Source organism: Elgaria multicarinata, chromosome 14 (genome assembly GCF_023053635.1).
Source record: "Elgaria multicarinata webbii isolate HBS135686 ecotype San Diego chromosome 14, rElgMul1.1.pri, whole genome shotgun sequence".
Taxonomy (NCBI): Eukaryota; Metazoa; Chordata; class Lepidosauria; order Squamata; family Anguidae; genus Elgaria; species Elgaria multicarinata.
In genome coordinates this window covers 1,584,680-1,607,684 of record NC_086184.1, presented here as the reverse complement: position 1 = coordinate 1,607,684, position 23,005 = coordinate 1,584,680, and the positions used below count along the sequence as shown (strand labels likewise).

Below are 23,005 nucleotides of genomic sequence, written 5' to 3'. Positions count from 1 at the left end.
TGTTCACACATCAAGGTGTTCAAGCTTGTGCATATGTGTGTGTGAGAGACAGCGGCATAGGAAGAATACTACACCTGCAAAAGAGGGAGAGGACAGAAACAGCCATGAATATGTGCATGTCTGTAGGAATACACAGTTCTGTATGAGTGTGTAATGTCAGAGTGTAATCCGTAGCTTGATGGGTCCTAAATCATAAGTAGCTTTGATTTTATGCTTGTGTCTCATAAACGTGTTTTTCCTCTTTTGGTGTTTTAAAAAAGAAGAATCTAGCAAGCTTAATAACCCAGCAGACATGTGGGAACGTTGACAGAAGCATACACACATGATCAACTCTGTGTGCACGTGTGTTACATAGGGGACTGTGCCAGTGAAGCATGGATGCACATGCATGTGATTGTGTGCACATGACAGTATCAGGATGTGCCAGCTAATGTGCGCTGCATGTGGGGGAGAGATGTGTGCACCAAAGGTCTCCTTGTCAATCCGGAGGCGCTGACAAATCCAGGCAGCAGCTGTGTGCAATTTACTTGGCGAGGGAGAAGCCCCCCCCACTTCCTCCCCATCATGGGCCCCCCTGCTGTTCTCCACTTCCCAGCCGTGCCAGGGTCAAGCACCTGGGTCTTCCTGGAGCCCAGGAATGGTCAGTTTTGCCAGAATAAGTTTTGAGTTCTATGCAAAGGAAACTCTGTTGCTGTTCTGGCAAAGTGGGAAGACGATGGAGCGTAGTGACGCACCCAGACACCAGAACGCAGCACCTGTTCTGACTTGGGGGGCCTTAGCAGCCAGGAAGCCCTCCCTGGGTCGGAAAGAAGGCACAGGGATTGCCCAGGTGCTCGACCCAACTGGGTTCTGGAGAAACCAGTGGCTCCTCTCGTGTCCTCCCCAATTTATGGAAAGAGCTTCTCCTCCTCCTAAGACTTCTCCCTGCTGCCCCCCCCCCTTCCAGCCAGGGCTCTTCTCACATCTCTCCTCCTTCCATCAAGGAACTGAGGCAGCAGCACGGGGCTGGTGGAGTCCCACAGCGGTCGTTTGGCTCCCGTTCATGATGTGCTGCTTGGAGTGCCTTCCCTTCCCTTCCTCTTTCTCTTTCTCTCCTTCTTTCCCTCCCGTCCTTCCCGTTTTCTCCTTTTCCTCTCTTTCCTTCCCTTCCCTTTCTGTCCTTCCTTCTTTCTTTCCCTGCTTTCCCTTTGTCTCCCTCCTTCCTTCTGTTTCTTTCTCTTCCTTCCTTCCCACTCTCCTTGGTCTCTCTCTCTCTGTCTGTCTCTGTCTCTGTCTCTGTCTCTCTCTCTCTCTCTCTCCCTCTCTCCTTCCCCGCCTCTTTCTTTCCTTCCCCTCCCCAGTTTAATTCCAGCCACAGCTCAGCCCCTTCTCTCTAACCCCCCCTTGCACAGCACGCCCATTTACGTAACCTCACAGAACAGCAACAAGTGTCCAAACAAGGCCCTGCAGTGGCCAGGAGGAAAGCCCCCCCCCCGCCCACTCCTTGCCCTCAGAACAGCCAGCACCTTTGAAAGGGAGAAGAGCCAAGCCACGCCCAGACTCCCAGGAGATGGGATAAAGCCTGGCAGATCCACAGTACCCAGGCAGGGGACGTTGCCATGAGAAGAAGAGCCCTGCTGGATCAGGCGGAGGGTCCAGTGCCTGTTGGCAACGGTGCCAGAGAAGGACTCTCAGGGAGTTCCTGGGCCCCACAGCCCCCACCCAGGAAACAACCCTCCCATGAGGTGCACAGTGCGAGGTGTGCCACCGGAGAGCCCAGCACAAGAGCATGTCGGGGGCTCTGCTGTCTCCTTCTTTTCTCTTTGGGTGACTGTGTCTGACGTCCATGTAGGTGCATGATTTGGAGGTGGTGGAGGTGAAGTGGGCAATTTCGGATCTTAAAAATTCTTGCCCCAGGGTAGAGCTGAGCATGGTGTGTCCAGGACAAGGAAGGTCTGAGCCAGAGAGCCGCGGAGAATTTCGTGGGCCAGGAGAGAGCCAGCCAGGGAAGAATCTGGTGGATTAAGGATGTCAGAGCCCTGTTGGATCAGAACAAAGACCCTTCTAGCCCAGGGGTGGGCAACCTGTGCCCCTCCAGATGTTTTGGCTCCCACGATCCTTCACCATTGGCCCTACTGGAGTTGCAGGCCAAAACATCTGGAGGGCTACAAGTTGTCCACCCCGATCTAATGTAAAGATTTTTCTTTCTGCAGGGAAGGCTGCGTCACTTCTGTCGCCAAACTTTTGGCAGCCCCCAAGTGGCTCACCCCTGATCTAGCCCTTCCCACAGTGGTCAACTGATGCCCCATGGATGCTCCAGAGCAGGGCATGAAGGCAAGAGCCCTCTCCTGCAGGTATTCAGTGTGGTAAACTGCCCCCATCCTTGCCAAGGGCCACTGACAGAGGGCTCCTCCATGCATCTGTCCAATTCCCCTTGGGAAGCCATCTAAGCTTACAACCGGCCGCCACGTCAAACGGCAGTGCATTCCATAGGTTAGCAGTGCTTTCATCATGTGAAGAAGTGCACTCTCTTTTGTTGTGGGCCCAGTCGAGGAGGCTTTTCAAAAAACACTCATGGTCCCCTGACTGAGGTGACCGGATGGGTAAAATGCTGGCTGAAATCCATTTGCCAACTTCAAGTGGTGCGGAAAAGGGCCAGTACAGAGGCCAAGATGGTGAGGTTGGTGTGGATGCTCTGAGACGCCATAGGCCACATGGCGAGATCAGAAAGGGGCTGAACAAATTCCAGGAGAACCTCTGCGTTCTTCTTCTGCAACATTGCTGTGACGAATTGGAACATTCACGTGAAATTTTCTTCACTGTTCGTGACACAATCACAGCTATTAGTCATCACAGCTCTATGTCTGGGGTGCCCTGGGGCCCGTGCACACCTCCCTTAGTGCCCAACAAAGTCACCAGCTGCCCCTGATTTTAGGGGTATGCATTTAGGGGGCAACCCTGAAAGACTCTTATGTGTGTGGTTCTCGTGTGTTTGCAATATCAGCTTCTTATGCAGTGAGTATGGGGGCAGATTTGCCTGTTCAATAAAGTTGGTGCGATAAATTAACTTCAGAGGTGATTTTGGGAAATCAGTTGGCTTGCATTTCTGTGAAATGTTAGAGCAGGAAATGGTGTGTTTAATAGCGTGGTTTTGAGTTCTAGGGCTCAAACCCAATCACAGCCATAGACTCTGGTTCTTTGAAATGGATGTTTTATGACTTGCTATGCCCACTACGGTGGCCATTTTGCAAATGGGCACCCCCCATTGCAGCCATTTTGTGACAGTGCCCATGATACTTCTTTAAAATTCCAAATGTGCCCACCCATCCAGAAAGATTGGGAACCCCTGGAAACTCAGAGGCATATCTCTGAATGAATACCAGTTCCCGGAGAGGGTCGTTTTCTTCCAGCCCTGCTTTTGGGCTTCCTGGGAGCACCTAGAGCGGGAGGGGCACCATGGAAAGTAGGGTGCTGCACTTGACGGTCTTATCCAGTAGAGCTCTTTTTATGTTCATGGCTGTGTGCTAATTCTTGGATATTTTTTAATAATGCAAGCTGTCCATTCATCTAGTCTGTGTTCCTTTTTCTATCCTGTAGGCATCTTTCTGAGTGATCCTTTCCACTCGTCCTTGCACAAAGACACCGGGGACACCTTTCTGCCGTGGGCTGGCATTTCCTCTTCTGCCTGGGAAGAGTCGGAGAAGACTGGGGTCGTGGTACACTTGATGCTTCCTCTGGTGACGGGGAAAGTCTCTGCCCCGTCTCCGGCTGTCTCAACCCAGCATCCAGGAATCCAGGGAACTGCTGGTTTATTTCTGTTCTTGGTGACTTGGGAAAGGAACCCCTTCTCTTTCTCCATCCCGCACCTCCTTGTTCTTCTCTGAAGACCCAAAGACCGACAAAGGCCAGAAGTCAGAACTGCCACCTTCTACTCCCCACCCAAAAAATTCCTCCAGGGAGAGGCCGAGTGCATATGCACACCCAGGTTAGGTCTGTGCCAGCAACAAGAAGGAGGCTGATTTGGATCCAGCATCCGGGAGAGGAAGAAGAAGAACAAACCACGTCTTCTTAATTTGCAAGGAGGAAACCCTCTTAATCGGGTCCGTTTGGCAGCTGCCTGGCCAACGAAGTAAGTGGCAGCGCCCCCTACAGGCTCTGCTGTGCCTGCTTCGGGGATTGCATTGACCACGCAGACCTTGTAGGCAAAACGTCCTCCCAGGGTGAAGCTTGGAGCTGGCTACTCCCCGGTGCTGAAAGCAAGCCGGACTCCTTGATTGCGCCACGCAGTGAGCGGACCTTGCCATCCGCAACCCCAGGTCTGGCTGTGGATGCTCCTGGCTGCCCAAGCGCTTCAGCCACCGTGTTCTGCTTTTGCTACCTGCTGCAGCCACCCAGCTAGGGTCCTCCACCCCGGCGAGGATGAATGAATTATTGGACCCAGCGTCCCAGGCCAACCTGGGCGTTGTCTCTGCCACCTGCGTCTCGAAGGTGGAGCTGCGGGTCAGCTGTAAACACCTGCTCGACCGAGACACCCTCAACAAATCGGATCCCTGCGTGGTGCTCCTCATGCAGTCCCAAGGGCAGTGGATGGAGGTAGGCAAAGGCTTGGGGGTAGATGGATGGTTGGAGTTGGGAGGCAAGCAAAGTGGACATATATATGTGTGTGTGTGTGTGTGTGTGTGTATCTGTGTCTGTATCTGTATCTAGGATGGAGCTGTTAGGCAGACGGTCGGGCTTACCTGGTGCTCTACGATGCAGAACAGAGTGGCCTGCCTCCTGATGAAGGAGGGATGCTAGGAGCTCAGGGTGCCACTGCTGCAACCCCTGAACAGCCTCCCTCTCCTCATCTGGCCAGTTTGGGCCCTACCCTTTCGACCACCTTCTTCTCTTGATCTTAGCACTGCCTTTCCCGGAGCCGCCAGGAACATGCCCTCCGCCAGTCTTCAAGACCGCTAAGACTGTAGGGACCCTACAGATACTTTGGACTACATTTGCCAGGATTCCTGGCTGATGGGAATTGAAGTCCCTAGCATCTGGAAGGCACCATGTTGGCGAAGGCTGCCAGCCTTGAGGACTGACGGAGGGCATGCTCCGAGGCGTTCCATCTTCCTGCTGCACATTTAGGCGCAAAGCCATGTACTTGACAGAGTGCATTTTTGGTGGTTGCCCGATTTTTATGGACCCCTGTAAAAGGCTTGCCAAAGCCTGAGCCTCTTCCAGAAGCACTCTGGGACTTGGCTGTGGGGGCTGGCTGGCTTTTGGGGACCAGGGTTAAGTCAGTTGAACGATTAAGACCCTGCATTTAACTGCTGTCTTTCCTGAGTCTGTGGATGGGAGAGGCCCGCCGTGCGTCTTTGAGCAAATGAATTAAGGGAGTCAAACCTGCAAGCCCCAGTTTGCAGGTCTGTTGCCTAGACTGTACCCGATGGGCAAGGCCCAGGAGGAGAACATGGGAATCAGAAACGGACCCCAGCCTGTCCACACCAGATACAGAGCAGGAAAAAAACAAGAAACAAATTCTCAGGATACAGTGTTTTTATTACAAAGCTTTTGCAATACAAGCGTTTGCATCCTGAGAATTTGTTTCTCCTTTTTTCTGACCAGGCTTAGGTGTTCTCTTCCTTTTTGGTTCTGGTTTTCACACCAGATACAGAGCAGAAAGACGGATCTGCCGTCCCCCTCTAGCGTAGCAGCTGCTGGGGCAGGGCATTGAACCTCTTTCAGCCCCAGGGTCCAAATCCATTCTGGAGAAGTTCTCGGGGTCCAGATTCCAGGGGTGGGCCCCAGACACCGGCATATTTTAATTCAAAGCCCTTCCTGCCACTCACGAAGCCTTAGGAGAGGCATTTCAACATTTCAGGGTGGAGGGAAAACTGCACAAAAACTGGGAAACCACCAAACAATGAAAACACCAGACGGGCGGATCTGGACGGGTTTTCTGCCTCCCTGTGCTGGTTGCGTTTCTTTCCAGAGATGGGAGAGATGGTCGGCTTCTCCATGGCAGCTCTGAGGGACCTGTTTGAGAGGGGAGGGGAGGGGAGGGGAGGGGAGGGGAGGGGAGGGGAGGGGAGGGGAGGGGAGGGGCAGTACAGCACAATTTCTTTGTGGGAAGAGTCACAGCCGGCTGCGTTTTGCGGGGCTCAGAGAGCCCTTGCTGTCCTCGGGGTCAAGAAGGACTTCTTCTCCCACCCCAAAGTCAGCTGGCTTAGTGGCTGACAACCAATTAAAGAAATGAATCATAGGAGCTTTGTTTGATCGATCGATTAATCTAGCAATTAAAATTACATCAATTTAAATGTGGGTAAAAAGCATATTTCTGGAGCAAGGAGCATGCTTCCCTGGCTTTTAGAGGATGCACGCGTGTGTCAAAGCAGACATAAATCTTAGAAGGGGCATATTCTGCCCTATGTGAGAGAATGCAAATTCCTCTTAAGTTGGCATTTGCCGTCTGCAGTATTTATAAGCACTTGCATAAACTTACTTATCTTTAAAAAGCTTTAAAAAAAAGCAGAAGCCTTATTAATTTGAGCACTTTTTTTTTAGCCAATTCATTTTAATTGATTAAGCTCACCAATTAATTGATCAGACATTGTGGACCTTTTGGCTTCCTCCTAAATGCAGCTTGGATCACTTTCTTGAGTCGTCCGGAGAGCTTTCTGAGTCACACCTGTTCTTTGCTTGTGGGATGCTATGATGGACGGGACTGCTTAGGTTAAGCCCTAAGGGGGGCTATTGTATGGACGGTCCTACCTTGCAGAGGGTGGGGTCCAGGAACTGCCTTCCATGGGCAGAAGGGCTCCACTCATGGAAGGTACCTCTGTCAAATTTTGGGGGAGCCTTTTCCTCCTGCACCATAGCTCTCCCCATTCATCATGGTCCTCCAGGACTCTGTGTAGCATTTTCAGGGGTCTGGGGGGGCTGTTGGGGAGATGGGGATGTCTATTTCTGCTAGTACCTAGATCTGGATCTGACCCATTGTGTTTGTGTGTGTTGAGCTCCACCTTGATGCCTTTTCCCAACCTAGAGGGAAATCCCTTGGGAGTGTCAGCAGCACGTGCACTGAAAGGTCTGTCTGGAGATTCTGCTCTTAGATCCTTAGCTTAGTATTAATAGAGCTCGTTCATAGAATCATAGAATAGTAGAGTTGAAAGGGGCCTATAAGGCCATTCAGTCCAACCCCCTGCTCATTGCAGGAATCTACCTTAAAACTTCCCTGACAGATGGTTGTCCAGCTGCCTCTTGAAGGCCTCTAGTGTGGGAGAGCCCACAACCTCCCCAGGTCATTGGTTCCATTGTCATACTGCTCTGACAGTCAGGAAAATTTTCCTGATGTCCAGCTGGAATCTGGCTTCCTGTCACTTGAGCCCATTATTCCGTGTTGCTTCATGGTGCTATTTCGTGTTATTATATGGTGCTTCACGGGATTAAATACAAGTGGATCCATAGTAAAACCACTTAAGCAATGCTCAAGTCAAGTGCTTTTGTAACTGCGTGTGTTGGGGAGGGGGAGAAAGGCTCTTTGTTCTGCAATTGGTCTCTGTTTATGTGAAATAGTCTCTGCTTCCTGGGGCTGGCTGTGTGAATTTTCAAATTGGAAAGGCAATCAGGGGTCCCAGCCCAGTAAGTTACTTGTAATTTTTGAACTATAAGCACTAAGATGGTGCCTGACCTTGTCTTTCTTATGCAGCAGGCTGAGCTGTGGTTCCTTGGGGGAGAAATACACTCACGACATGTTCAGAGCCTCTCTCTTCAGAATTATTTATGTGTCCTGAATTAGCTTTTTCTGGCCCTGAGTCTTGAGCCCTTTTTTTGGCTTTCCGGAGCAGCACACAATCTCTAGCCTGGAGGTTGGGGAGGGGACTTTCAGCGGCCAGAGCAAAAGATGCCAGCTGATGAAGTTTGCATCAGAGCGGTTTCAGTTGATAAGATTGTTTGAGATTTTGCAGGTCACATTTACAGTGCCCAACCCCTACCCCTACCCCACCCCCGCCTGGTGGGGCCAGACAAAGGGGCAACATGCTGGGGTATGGTGGCTAGGAGCAGGAGTTTACAACTCATGGGAGTTGTAGTCCAGCACACCTGGAGGGCACCAGGCTGGTGAAGCTTGATCTGGCCCCTGACTTGAGTGGGAGCATTTCCCCCGAGTCTCAGGAAACCAAGAGCCTTTCTCAGCCTCACTGCCAGAAATCTGCGTGTTTGTCTGTTTGTGGGAGTCATGCGCCACCTTCTATGTGCACCTCCAGGTGGCTCGTGTCAAATAACAATAAAAACAACAACAACAACAGGTAAAGCAGCAGGTAAAACAACAGCAATAGTGAACCGGTGAGTAAAAAATATATAAAGCCCGCATTCAGTTAAAAGGCACATCAGATATCGTCAAATGCCCTTCCAATCCCAGCTTAATGAGGAAATCGGGAAGCCGTTCCACGAACAGCATGCTGTTCACACTAGTTTAAAAGGGATCGACGTGGGCGGGAGAATCTGCATTCCTATGGAGAGGTGGGTGTTTACAATGCTATCAAAGCCACGTACGCATGGCATGCCGCAATGTGCTAGACCGGGGTGGGCAGAAGGTAGATCTCCAGACGTGTTGGACTGAAGGTCTCTGCGTTCCTGACTGTTGGCCCTGGTGGCAGCGGCTTCTGGGAGATGAAGCCTGAAACATCTGGAAATCTACTTCTGCCCACCCCGTGCGAGATGCTGTACATGCCCTAGAAGTGACGCAAGTGATTTGGAAGCTATACTTCTATTAATGCAGCCCAAAATAGCATTTGCATTTCTTGAAGCCAACAGTGCAATATGGCTGCAAGAAAGGCAAATGCTATTTTGGGCTGCATTAATAGAAGTATAGCTTCCAAATCGCGCGAGGTACTGGTTCCTCTCTATTCGGCCCTGGTTAGGCCTCATCTAGAATATTGCGTCCAGTTTTGGGTTCCACAACTCGAGAAGGACGCAGACAAGCGGGAGCGTGTTCAGAGGAGGGCAACCAGGATGATCAGGGGTCTGGAAACAAAGCCCTATGAAGAGAGCCTGAAAGAACTGGGCATGTTTAGCCTGAAGAAGAGAAGATGGAGGGGAGACATGAGAGCACTCTTCAAATACTTAAAAGGTTGTCCCACAGAGGAGGGCCAGGATCTCTTCTTGATCCTCCCAGAGTGCAGGACACGGAATAACAGGCTCAAGTTAAAGGAAGTCAGATTCCAGCTGGACATCAGGAAAAACTTCCTGACTGTTATTGCAGTACGACAATGGAATCAGTGACCTAGGGAGGTTGTGGGCTCTCCCACACTAGAGGCCTTCAAGAGGCAGCTGGACAACCCTCTGTCAGGGATGCTTTAGGGTGGATTCCTGCATTGAGCAGGAGGTTGGACACGATGGCCTTGTAGGCCCCTTCCAACTCTGCTATTCTATGATTCTAAGCCCTCCATGTTTACATTAGATCAGATCTGTGGCCCTCCAGATATTTTGGCCTGCAACTTCCAGCAGCCCTAGCCATAACCATTGATGAATTGTAAGCCAAAACATCTGAAAGGCCACAAGCTGCCTGCTCCCACATTAGACGGACAAGATGCCAGGAGGTTGGGCTCACTGCTTCTGAAACCCAGGTGTGTGAAAGCGGGTGGCGATAACTCAGTTTGGTGAACGAAATCCCTTGTTGACATGCTTAGAGGCACTCTCTCCAGCATCACCTCACATCACTTAGATGTGAGCCTTGACGCTGAAGAGAGAGAGATTCTGGTGTCAAACCCTAAGTGAGCCAAACTTCAGACTAAGCCCTGAGATCGAATCTGCACGGGAGGACCTGTACCCACCGGATAAGAGGGCTCGACTCTGCCCTCTTTGTCCCGCTGCCTGTCCTGGGCTCGGCTTGCCCTGCTGCTGACCCTCAGGTTGGCTTTCACGGAGACCCCACGGCCGCCTCCTTGGCCTCCCTCTCTTCCTCTCTCTCTCCTGGGCTTCCTGCCAGCCTCTTCCTGCCTGGAATCCTTCGTCTCCTTTTGTGCTTGCAAACGCTCCTGGCATTCTGGTTGCTGCCGTCTCAGGCTGATTCTCTCGTTGCTTCGCTTCCCGGCACATGGCTCTTTTGTAACAGCTTCAGGGTTAATTGCCTGTAGCTTCAGATGCTCGTTAGATGTTGGTGCAGATGATTGTCATCCTCTGTGTGAGTCTCCGAGCCGGCGATGGTAATAAAGGCCAGGCAGGTGGGCTGGAAGACTCGGAACAATGAGCCCTTGGAAGCATTCAAAGCCCTTTTCTCTGGTTCGGAGCGAACGTTTTGGCTACCTCTCCTGGAGGACGTGGGGCAGCACTGATACATCGGAGACAAAGGCTGATGGGGCTTCTGGCGCCACGTGCGCCAGGCCTGCCAATATCCACCTGGCGTCCCACGGCGAGCCAGCGGATGGCCAGCACACCACGAGGCCATTCAAGAGGACGTGCTCAGGAGTGGGAAAGCGGAAGTGGTCGGTTTAGCCCCACCACCACCACCAATGGTGCTGTGGCTGCACTAAGGGCAACCAAGAACGCCAGATGGGCCACCTTTGCCTTCCGCTTCTTGGAGATGAACCTTGTGTTCAGGGGCAGCATCAGGCCCTGGGAGGGAGGGAGGGAGGGAGGGTGCTATGCCAGACGCATCGGTGGATCTCCTTGATGCCCCAACAAGAAGGGAACTGCTTTTGTTCCTTTCTCTCCAGAACGTGGTGCTGGGGAATTACTGTTGGACTCCATGCTCTTTGGCTTGTGGCATCTAACAGGGTCCTCTCTTGTCCCCCATGCTGTTTAATATTTACTTGAAACCACTGTGAGCTTTGGAGTGAGGGGGTCGCCCATATTCTGATGGCGCCCAGCTCTATTGCTTCTTGTCACCTAACACCAAGGAAGGATTGGGTCCCTTGAACATCACCTGGGTTCCATAATGAGCTGGATGAGGCTAAAGAAGCCAAAGTTAAACCCAGACAAGACAGCTGTGTTGTTGGCCAGTAGAAAGACTCTGGGACTGGAATTCAACCTGTCCTGGAAAGGGGTTGTTCTCCCCCGGAAAGATCAGATCTATAGCTGTGGGATGCTTCTGGAACCTAGGATGTCTTTGGGTCTTCAGGTGGTGGTGGTGGGTCATTGGGCCATTTGGAGCCGGCTTATAACAAATCAAACCATCCATCTATCAAGCTCAGTATTGTCTGAGTTGTGGGTTATGGGAGCTGTAGTCCAGCACATCTGGAGGGCAACTGGTTGCAGGACGCTGGTCCATTCGAACTGGCAGCTATTTTCCAGGTTTTCAAACTGCCGTCTTTCCCAGCTCTTTCTAGAGATGTTGGGGATTGAACCTGGGACCATCTGCCTACAGAGCAGGTTTCTTCCCTTCTATGCAGAGCTAGCGATGCTGTGCAGGACAAGAAGCTCAAGTTCTCTGCAAATAATTCTGACAAGGCGTTTGTTGAGAGCTCAGTTCTATGCAGGCAGTATGGGGAAAGTTTGAATATTTGAACGGACAAACTTACAGTCCCCTGCAGGACTGTGATTATTTTGGGGGTGGGATGGGGACAATGAGAGGCAGGAAGTTGGCCAGATGATAAAGGAGCCTCCTGCCAACCTTGGGTACTGGCAAGCCAAGACCTCGTGTGTCGGAGGGTGATAGCATTCTTCTCCCTAATTCTCTTTCCCCTTGCAATTTGCATGATGAATGAGGGATGTTAAAAGCTTTCTGGATAGCTTAACTGTAGGAACTCTCTCTCTCTCTCTCTCTCTCTCTCTCTCTCTCTCTCTCTCTCTCTCTCTCTCTCTCTCTCTCTCTCTCTCTCTCTCTCACACACACACACACACACACACACACACACACACACACACACACACACAGTGACTGCCCCTTTTCATGTAGGATCAAGTCCTACACGACAGGGGCCAGAGTTGCCCACATCACGGTCTTCAATCCTTCTGCTTTGGTCTTTAGAAAACTGCACAATTCTTGCCTGAATGTGAGGCCCAACACCCGAAGGACAGCAAGGCACATACTGCAAAGAGAGGCAAACTGACGGAACCTTCCCCAAAGCTAGGATTATTTCATTTCATTTATTTAAAGAAAACTTTCCCAAAGATCATATTCAGCCAGGCTCTGAGCCAAAGGTGTCCCACCCACCTAGGCTGCATCTACACGACTGCTTTGTAGCGGTATTGAAGTGCAGTGACCGCTCTTGAGGCCCAGGCCTTGAACCGTTTTCAGACTGCTTTCAAAGTGCTTGGTGTAGATGTGGTACATTTAATTGATCTTGCAAGCTCAGCTCACCTCAGGAAAGCTGATTTTAATTGCCAATCAAGAAACCATCAGGAAGATTAAGCGGAGCGGAACAAAAGCTGAAATGGGGCAGCAGATTTCAGCGTGGAAGCAGGGCTTAAAGTAGGTTGTCTCCAAAGTGCGAGGGAGGGTTGCCTGGTCCGAACCAAATCATTCCTTGCCCTGGATTGCAAAAGAGCCCGTGGGCCAGCTTGCCCCAGATTCTGGGGTAGAGTTGCCTTAGAAAATCAGGGTGAGGAGATAAGTATAGTGCAGCCAGAGCTGGGGAATGCTCCGAGTTGAAAGACTTCTTTCCATCTCTACATGCATTGGGTTGCACCCTGAGTGAACCTCTAGGAGTGCCCCTGAGGTCGTGCACCCACCCACCCATGCAGCAGCCCCACAGAAGGCAGAGATCCATGGTGTGCTGCGGGTAGAACAACTTTCCTTCCTGGAACAAGCCTGCTTGGTTCTAAACGAGGCTCATTTGTTTTCTGAAAGAGACAGGGCAAAGACACTGCTGGCACTTAGATGGCCTGGCAAAAATCAATACCGAAATGGGCTCCTGCCTTTTCGAGGGAGCCTCGCTGGCCTGGCCCACGTTAACAGCCACGGAAAAACACTTTGGCTCGTGTCCCAAAGGGGGTGTTTTGCCCTGACATTGATAAAGTTACCTTATCAGGACTCCAGGTTATTTAAAAATCGTTGCGCAGCAGAACAACGTGGCCACGATTCCCACTTCCTCTGAGAGCTGCTCAGGCTTCAGTGCACAAAAAGGTTCGTGGCAGCTGGCAATGAGGCCTGGCACCTCGCTGCTTGCTAGGCACCCCAGGCAGCCATGTGGATGATGGGGTTTGTCCCCTGGGGCTCTCCCGGAATTCCGCTCACTCTTCCCTCGTGGCTGGGGAGTGGGGGACGGTGTCTGCAGGGTGGACCACTTGCCTTGGTGCAACCAAAAATGGAAGGTATGTGCCAGTGTCTTTGCAAAGATCTATTTATTTGGGGTGGGGTGGGCAGGGTATCGTCCTTTACAGAGGACAGTCCTCTATTGGAAGGCTATCTAGTCCAAGTACAGTTTAAAGGAATTAACCATAAGGAGGGAGAGTGGCAGGACCTTGGACATGTTCCTCAACAGTGAGGCACCTGAGCAGGCACACTTGTCACCTGGTCACAGTTTTATTTATTTATTTATTTATTTATTTTATTTATTACATTTCTATACCGCCCAACAGCCGAAGCTCTCTGGGCGGTTCACAAAAATTAAAACCATAGTAAAACAACCAACAGGTTAAAAGCACAAATGCAAAATACAGTATAAAAAGCACAACCAGGATAAAAACCGCGCAGCAAAATTGATATAAAATTAAAATACAAAGTTAAAACAGCAAAGTTCAAATTCAAGATAAAATTAAGTGTTAAAATACGGAGAGAATCAGGAGGTCTTCAGCTGGCGTCGAAAGGAGTACAGTGTAGGCGCCAGGCGGACCTCTCTGGGGAGCTCGTTCCACAACCGGGGTTATCCTCGCAATAGAGACACATATTGCGTTTCTTCTAGTCAAATTGTAGTCATTATGTCTAAATCTGCATCTGCCCAAATAAATTAGCACGTGCAAATTTCATGCAAATCTGTGTCCCCTGTTGTGTGTGCTGCATTTCCCCATTTTTGGGGGTCACTGCCTTTGCAGCCACCCTAATTTATTTACAGCAGGGAAGGAATGAGAGGGACTGAGGCCTAATCTACACCAAGCAGGGTATTGCACTATGAAGTCAGTATACAAAAGGCCGGAGCCACACGACTGCTTTGTAGCAGTATTGAAGTGCACTGACAACGGTTGGGGCCCGTGGACACGTACCATATACCGCTTTCAGACCACTTTATCCTGCTTGGTGTGGCTCCTGCCTTTTATATACTGCTTTCATAGTGCCATATCCTGCTTGGTGTAGATCTGGCCTTAGACTTCAGCCAAGGCAATGCCATCCCCACTGCAGAGCTATCCAGGCCCCAGAATCCAGGGCCACCCCAAGGTCTTTTGCTGCCCGAGACGCAGGCCAAGATGGCAGCCCTCTCTGCTCCATGTGCTGAAGCCAACTGCATTTTCCTTGATAGTGAGACGGAGTCTTCTACCCCATGCGAGGGCAGCAGGCTAGTTTACAGAGGCAGCAGGACAGACACAGAGCTCTGTCCTCCAAGAGAGGGGAATGGCTGCTAGGGAGGCTGAAGAGGAAAGTCCAGCTGCCCCCGAGCATCCGTCACCTGAAGCAGTTTCATCACTCTGCCTTAGGGTTGGGCCGGCACCTGGCCCTGCTAGAATCCAGCCAAGCCAGAGCAGCTCAAGCTGTTCTTCCAAAGCCTTGCTTCCTGAGTACAACCAAACCCGCTCCGAGCCCCGTCTTTGGTTTCTGTCAGCACTCTTGGCTGTTCTATGAGTCACACTAAAGCCATTTTAGTCAGAGAACAACCGAATTGCTCTCTGGGAAGCAGAGGATCCCAGCCACCAGCTCGACCCACCGCAGGCTGGATTGGGATCCTCCACGGGCCGGATTAAGCACACGGGCCAGAAGTTCCCCACCCCTGAGCCAGAGTAAGAGGGATGGAGGCTGCCCATCTGTTCGTCCCATTATTCCGCGTCGTTGGCTGCTGGCTCTTGGCATTCAGCACACAGGCCTTTTTGAGGGGCGGAAGCAGGATGAGCTAAACAGTATATTTCGAGAAGATTAGAGCTGACAGTTATGGCATCTAATTAATAAATCCCCGCTCATTAGGGGGAAGATATTTGGTGAGGTTTCATGAGATAAAGGAGCTTTAGGGAAATTGATTGCCACGGAGCGTGCGTCCCACTGGCTGGCTCATTGAAACTCAAATGAAATCAGGGTTTGAGCAAGCAAATGGGAGGCCCGCTGCGTAATCAATAGGGAAAGCAGAGGCATTGTCCAGGCTAATCTTGCTGCCTTCCCTGCCAATGTGAGAAACTTGGGGTGTGTGTGTGTGTGTGTGTGTGTGTGTGTGTGTGAGAGAGAGAGAGAGAGAGAGAGAGAGAGAGAGAGAGAGCGAGCCTTCTTCCCTGCCTAAAGAAAGGGTGGCTCGTTTGAAGAGAGGCTTTGACTCAGCTCTAGAGATCAAGGGTGATCTTGAAAAAGAAATGGAATTTGGACACAACCCACCAGGAACATCTCCTGCACAAATGAAGAGAAGAACTCTTGCACATCTCCCATTCATTTCAGTGGTGCTTACAGATGTGCACACTCACTGGCCCCTTTGCTCTTCATTCTTTCTGGTCTGTTGCTTGTTGCAGTTACACAAGAGAGGGAGAGACGCTGTTTGGAACACAGGCACTTAGGATACTTCCCAGCGGTTACAAATCAGGAGGTGCTGAGCAGCTACTCGGTCTTTTCTCCTTAATGGAGTTTCCATAGTTAGGAAAAGAAAATGCAAGAAGTGGTTTGAAAACACAGAAGAGGTCATCAGCTGGAGCCCCGGTGAATGAGGCAGGATTAAAGCCTCGTGTGAAAGCCGGACGTCCTCCCCTATATACGGAGTCCTCGGCGGCATGAGAAAGGCACTCTGCACTCGCTCAGTTTCCAAAGGGGCTGCAACAACATTTTTTTTTGTGAACCGCCCAGAGAGCTCCGGCTATTGGGTGGTATAGAAATGTAATAAATAAATAAATAAATAAATAAATAAGCAACAGCCACGTTAGCCTCCTGTGCTGCCTTGAAGACACACAGTTCTCATAGCACAACTTTTGTGGATCTGATGGAGTGGATTTTTCAGTCATCTGATGAAGGGGACTTGGGCCCCTGAAAGCTTAGGGCCACCCTAAATCTGTTAGGCTCCAAGGTGCCAGAAGGCTCTGCATTGTTTTTGCCTCTCTCCTTTTCGTGATCTGATTACTTATTTATAACACAAATAAAGTTTTCTGGGCACTGTAGGAAATAATAATAATAATAATAATAATAATAATAATAATAATAATAATAATAATAACAGGGCCTACCAAAATACATCCATGCCACCATCCAGAAAGCAGACATACTTAAAACATGCTCAATTTTCAGGAAATTCCTGAATCAGTAAGAGATAGCATGATTTGGCAAAGCCCGTCACGTCCATCTAGAAAAACCACCATGAGCGAGAAAGAGATAACAATAACAATAATAATAATAATAATAATAGCACAGTCCCTGCTCAGGGGCTTACAATCCAATATACATGACGCAAGAGCCAGGGTTGGGAGGAGGATGGGGTAAGGGTCAGGAAAAGAAGCAAATTTGTGCACTTATTCTTTGTAAAGTTGCAGAATAAGTTGTCTTTATTTTAAAAGTAGTGGTGGGCAGTGAAGACTCTGGCTGGGGAGGGGCACTCTTCCAAGTGCTGCTCCTAGAAGGTTTTATGTTGAGAATATGGCTTGCCCGCGTCCCCCCAAATCTGGCCAAGTACGGTAGTAGTGCTAGATGTTTTGGTCCCTGGGGGTGGGGCAGGACAAGGCATCGCCTCACCTGGACAGCCAGGTAGTCTGCAGCTCCTGTCTCTTCCTGGCAGCAGGGGTGAATGATGGAGGCCAGGGATGGGAGGGAGGAGAATGTAGTCCTCGTTGGTCTTGGATCACAAACAGCCCTTTGGAGCCCTGGCTCACATCAAGTCCCTCATGAATAATAATAATAATAATAATAATAATAATAATAATAATAATAATAATAATAATAATATATTTGTTACCTGCCTCTCCCTCTGGATCGAGGCAGGGTACAACACAAATAAAAACACTATAACATACATACAACTAATCCAAACGTTTAAAACCAGTGCATCATTAAAAGCAGCACACCATTAAAAAGGCATCTTAAAATTCAACTGGGGAGGCCTGCCGGAAGAGATCATGTCTCAGATTGCAGGTAGATCTGGGAAGGCCCAAAGAGCCACCTAACCTCACTTCCTTCTGCAAGGCAGGACGAAATGAGCCACCAGTTCAGGCCGGTGGGCCAAGTCTGTCCTGCCTGGGCTCCCCAGATGGCCACAAGTGAGACGCAGAACCGTCCCGTCCTTCACCTCAGGCAGAACGTCTTGGGCTGCCCCTGCTTGTGACAGATTCACTACTGTTGCCTATAGGATATGAACCAGGGCCAGCCCTACCATTAGGAAGAGGGTGACACTTGCCTCAGGCAGCAGATGCTGGGGGGTGGGGGAGCAGTGGCAGCCTCCTGAGTGTTCCTCCTGGACTCCTTGGCTGTTCCATTCTGTTGGAGGATGGAGGTGTGTAGGCTGCACAACCTGTCCTGGCCCCACTCACCTGTTGCTGGAGGTGTGGTGCCGGACAGTATTCCCATGCCAGTATTGAAGTCAGCTTCAGCGGTGACTGCAGCCAGTTTTTCATCTAGAGTATTGTGTCCAGTTCTGGGCTCTACAATTCAAGAAGGATGCAGACAAGCTGGAGCGTGTTCAGAGGAGGGCAACCAGGATGATCAGGGGTCTGGAAACAAAGCCCTATGAAGAGAGACTGAAAGAACTGGGCATGTTTAGCCTGGAGAAGAGAAGATTGAGGGGAGACATGAGAGCACTCTTCAAATACTTAAAAGGTTGTCACACAGAGGAGGGCCAGGATCTCTTCTCGATCCTCCCAGAGTGCAGGACACGGAATAACGGGCTCAAGTTAAAGGAAGCCAGATTCCGGCTGGACATCAGGAAAAACTTCCTGACTGTTAGAGCAGTGCAACGGTGGAATCAGTTACCTAGGGAGGTGGTGGGCTCTCCCACACTAGAGGCATTCAAGAGGCAGCTGGACAACCATCTGTCAGGAATGCTTTAGGGTGGATTCCTGCATTGAGCAGGGGGTTGGACTAGATGGCCTTAGAGGCCCCTTACAACTCTGCTATTCTATGATGCTATGCTCTGGGCAGCAAAATGCCTTTGGGCAGCCCTGGCATGAACCCTGTCCCAGGAGTTGTGTGGAAAGGCCCCGAGTTCCTGCAGCCTGCTTTAGACAAGAGAAGGATGGGTGAAGGGCTCGACCAGGTGAGCCATGGGGAGGGGAGGGTTGGATGAGGGCGCAGAGGCAGGTAAGGTGCCTTCGGCGGCGCCTCCCTGCTGCTTGAGGGAATCAGGTGGTCCCCTGACACTCCACACGCCACCCCCAACCTCAAACCTGGCATCCTGACAAAAAAGAAGAAGACGCCTCCCCATAGAAACTGGGTTCAGTGCCTGGGAAATGGCTCATTAGCATCTCATCTGCATTCTCCGCACTCACGATTCCATTTTCTCCGAAGGTTTAGGCAAAATTCTATTCCGTTTCCATAAGAGCGTCAAGCGGATAGGATGGCAGCTCCCATCCCTTAAGAAGGGAAGAGGGAGCACAGATGCGATCAGCTGCCTCAAATAACCACCAGCCCTCTGGAGCCAGAGATAAAGGGCAGGCAAAGTTTTCCCCCCACCCTCTCTCTGCTTTTCTCCCCACCTCGAGGCACGAGGGCTCAGCTTCTTCTTGCCTTCAGCATCATTTTACTGTTAATCCAGAAGAGCGCTGATGTTTCTATCAGGGCATCTCAGGGGAGCGGTCCTGTGGATTTGTGGCTGTCATATTTCCTTCTCTATTTAATATGGTTGTTTTTTTTTTACAAAGCAGAGCCCCAGAATCTGTCATCTTCTTACAGAAAAGAAAGAAAGAGAAGTACTCTTATTCCAGGGTAGAAAAGGCCAATGTACGTTTGGCCACGTGTACACAAGCAATGGCTTCTAAAGCAGGGGTGAGGAACCTCTGGAGATCCCCAAGGCCGCCACGGTTTTGCCTGACCTAGGAGTTGGGCTAATCAACATCTCAACGGCCCTCCGCACCTTCTCGAGTCCTTGCTTTTCTTTCTGTGCTTCCCAGGTGGACAGGTCAGAGGTCATCAAAAGCAACCTGAACCCCGTCTTTGCCAAGGTCTTCATGGTGGACTATTACTTCGAGGAGGTGCAGAAACTGCGCTTTGAGGTCTACGACATCCATGGCCACACCAGCATTGGAACCCATGATGATGACTTCCTGGGGGGCATGGAATGTACTGTGGGCCAGGTAAGGCTGGGCCAGCAAAGGACGGGCAGCTCGGCACCAGCGGAGTTAGCAGCACAGAGGCGCTCTCTCTTCCTCCAAAAGCAGGAGAGAGAGAGGGAGAGAGAGGCAAGCAAGAGCTGGAAGGACCAATTTGTGAGCCGTTAGCAAGACCTGCCGCTCACCTGCCTCCTCGCAGCTCCTCCACAGCAATTTCCCTTAAAAGCGAGATGCGGCACGCAGGCCTGGAGTGCCGGGGCTCCCGGCTCGCGCTCGCTGCAGGCGGGTAATTGCGAGCAATTGCCAGCCACCTGTGGCTTTGCTGGGCGGTTCGTGCGCTGCAGCAGCGATGAGCACGTCTCCCGAGGCGGTGAGCAACTTCCTCACGCCTGCACGCTGCATCTCCCCCCCTCTCCCCCCCCACCGCCCACCGCCCTGCCCCCCCTCCTGGCAGGCTGCAAGATTCCGCCTCATCCTGCTTTTGGGCAGGCAGAGGCCTTGTGCGGCTCTCCTGCTGTGCCCCATTATACATCCCTGAGCAGTATTGTTGCATGCAACGTATTTATTTATTTACTTAAAATATTTATATGCCACCCCTCAATAGCAAATTACAGGGCAGTGTACCAAAAATGTGTTAAAGCAACAATTAAAATAAAATTCGAGGAGAAAAGCCACAATAAAAGAAATCTACCACTAGGTATGAAGATCAACAAGTGCCTGAGGATGTGCAGAGGGCCTTTCCCTCGCCCCCCCCCCTCCCCAGACCTCACCCAGGGACTTCCAAGGCAGACGCCCAACTTCCAGGGCTGCTTTTGCTTGGCCATCTCTCGCCTTAGGGCTTAAAGTACCGCTGCCCGGATGTTCCTGCTTCCTTGTGCCAAGAGAGGCTAAAAGGCAAACTCATGCCAGAGGCGTCAGCCGTTCGCGCGCAGAGAGCAGCCGTGCACGAGGACTGCGTTGCCCTTGAGGGGGCTGCAGGGCAGGGAGAGAAGGGGAAGAGTTCCTGCAAAGCGAACTAAGCCACACCGTGGGTCATTTTAGACCCCGGACTTAATGGTTTTAGGGGAAGGGGTGTGTGCTTGAGATGGCCGTGGCCCTTACTTCAGTTGTGAAGCACACCGTTCACATTTCTCTTCCTGTCCTTCAACGGCCATTCCACGGTTTAAAACAGCTTCTACATTCCCAGTACATTGGAAACCACCACACCAACAGAATTGTTTGCCAACCCTGATTAAAAAGTAATAACGTGCAGGTTTGCATTTAAAACGCACTTACATTGTAGCACCATCGCGGCAGCAGGTATGGAATGGAGTTTGCTTCTGATCCCGTCATCACCTGCTGCTCTGTGGGTGGCATTGGGGGTGGGGGAGGCCTGGCCTGCAGGGCCCTGGGATTTGTGCTTGCAGGGAAGGCACGGAGCGAGGCAGAGAAACACCCACAGACACGGGCTTATGGCTCGACTCTCCCTTGCAGATCGTGGCCCAGAAGCGAGTGAGCAAGCCCTTGTTCCTGAAATACGGGAAGTATGCCGGCAAGTCCACCATTACAGTGAGTGTGACCCCCCCCTTCCCTTGCCCTGCAGCTTGGCCACAGATGTGGACATTTGGGGACTCCCTTCTGGCCTCCGTGCTCCTGGGCCCCACGTTACCCCCACAGGGGCGGCCTCTGACGGGTTCCCCATCTTGACTCCCCCCCATCCTGCCCAACAGGTAACCTCGGAAGAGATTTCTGGGGACAACGGCTTTGTGGAACTGTTCTTCCGGGCAAAGAAGCTGGATGACAAGGTACTTGGGGTCCATGCAGGGCCCAACCCCTGACCCCCCCCAAGGCATTCAGGGGAGTGGGACCCTTGGGCCTGGGAGAGAGGCAGACGGGGGAGAATGGAGAGGTAAAGTGGGACACGGCAGCATGGAGGGGGTTTGGGAAGGGGTAATGCAGCCTGCCAACCTGATGCCCTCCATGGCTGGCTGGGGAATGTGGGAATTGTAGTCCAACACATCTGGAGGGCACCAGATTGGGGAAGGCCATAGCTCAGGGGTCCCCGGAAGCATCTCCAGGTTTTCTGAGACCCCGGAGAGTCCTTGCTGCCCATCAAGTGTTGACAATCCTGGGCTGGAAGGACCGAGGGTCTGACTCAGTCCGAGGCAGCTTCCCAGATTCCTGTCTGGGCAGAGGTTGCTGTGGAAGGCAGGGAGTTCCATGCAGAGGTGGGGTGGTGGTGGTGGTAGTGGTAAGGTCAGATTTAGGGGCAGATCCAGGCAACGCCTGAGGCCCCAGGCTGTGGCAGGGCAGGGGTCCGCCTCCGCTATCTGAACGGCCCACTAAGCTACCGGACAGAATAGTTGCGTGGGTGAAATTGACCGCACCAGTGACCACCGAATGAAAGGGATGTGCAGGAGGGATTGTCACCGGGCCCACAGGAGCAAATTTGTCCTCTTATATGACTGGGGATAGATTAATCATGCATGCAACTCGTGCCTGCACGTCCTGGAAATGGGATTACAAATGTGCTTTTTAAAAATGAATTTAAATAAATAAATAAAAGTTATTTAAAAATTGAATGAATGGAGTGTGTGTGTGTGTGTGTGTGCAGAGGGCACAGAAAACTCGCCTGGCCGGAGGGGGCATTTGGTGTAGCACTTTGGGAAGGGTGGGGGGCATTTCACTGGGAGGTCTGTTGGTAAGTCCCCTTCCAGCGTTTGCTATCCTGGCCAGCCAATCTGCATGCAATCCCATTTATCTATTTATTAGAATCATAGAATAGTAGAGTTGGAAGGGGCCTATAAGGCCATCGAGTCCAACCCCCTGCTCAATGTAGGAATTCACCCTAAAGCATCCCTGACAGGTGATTGTCCAGCTGCCTCTTGAAGGCCTCTAGTGTGGGAGAGCCCACCACCTCCCTAGGTAAATGGTTCCATTGTTGTACTGCTCTAACAGTCAGGAAGTTTTTCCTGATGTCCAGCTGGAATCTGGCTTCCTTTAACTTGAGCCCGTTATTCCGTGTCCTGCACTCTGGGAGGATCGAGAAGAGATCCTGGCTCTCCTCTGTGTGACAACCTTTTAAGTCCTTGAAGAATGCTATCATGTCTCCCCTCCATCTTCTCTTCTCCAGGCTAAACATGCCCAGTGCTTTCAGTCTCTCTTCATAGGGCTTTGTTTCCAGACCCCAGATCATCCTGGTTGCCCTCCTCTGGACACGCTCCAGCTTGTCTGCGTCCCCCTATTTCCCCCAAGGAGGAAAAGACAAGATTCAAGGTCCTCCGAACACACACACACACACACACACACTTTGCCTTCCCAACAACCCTGAGAGGTCTCCACTGGAACACTCGTCCTGCATCAAGATAATGGGTCCTTGACCTGTCTCTCCGCAGGATCTCTTCAGCAAATCAGATCCCTTCCTGGAGATCTACCGGATCAATGATGACAGGAGTGAGCAGCTGGTGCACCGCACTGAGGTAAGAGTTTCTAGCCAAGCGAAAAGGTAGATTTCCCCAAGATCCTCAGCCCTGCTGGCCATCTGACGGAGGTCCTACCGAGGGAGAAGTCAGGTGGGCTGTTGCTTGTGCTGAGCTCTAATCCTCATGTTGGCTCTGGCTGGGGGGGGAGTGGGGGGGGGGGGCTTCTGGAATAATTTCCGAACCCCTTACTGGGGAATTTCAAGGTACCTGGAAATTCGATGATGATGATGATGATGATGATAGGAATTGAAAATAAAACTGATTTGATTCCAGGA

At 51.2% G+C, this 23,005-nt stretch overlaps 1 protein-coding gene across 2 annotated transcripts in view; it reads left to right on the top strand.

Moving 5' to 3' along the window:
* Positions 1-4,398: 4,398 nt before the first annotated feature.
* The window catches only part of CPNE7 (copine 7), a 33,525-nt gene continuing 14,918 nt past the window's right edge, over positions 4,399-23,005 (top strand). The window contains exons 1-5 of one of the 2 annotated variants that reach the window (XM_063141388.1): positions 4,399-4,572; positions 19,111-19,293; positions 20,743-20,817; positions 20,979-21,053; positions 22,644-22,727. In XM_063141388.1, coding sequence (XP_062997458.1) covers positions 4,399-4,572; positions 19,111-19,293; positions 20,743-20,817; positions 20,979-21,053; positions 22,644-22,727 — 591 coding nt within the window. Of the gene's footprint in view, positions 4,573-18,743; positions 18,986-19,110; positions 19,294-20,742; positions 20,818-20,978; positions 21,054-22,643; positions 22,728-23,005 lie in introns of those variants that run through there. The other variant, XM_063141390.1, reaches the window with a different exon arrangement.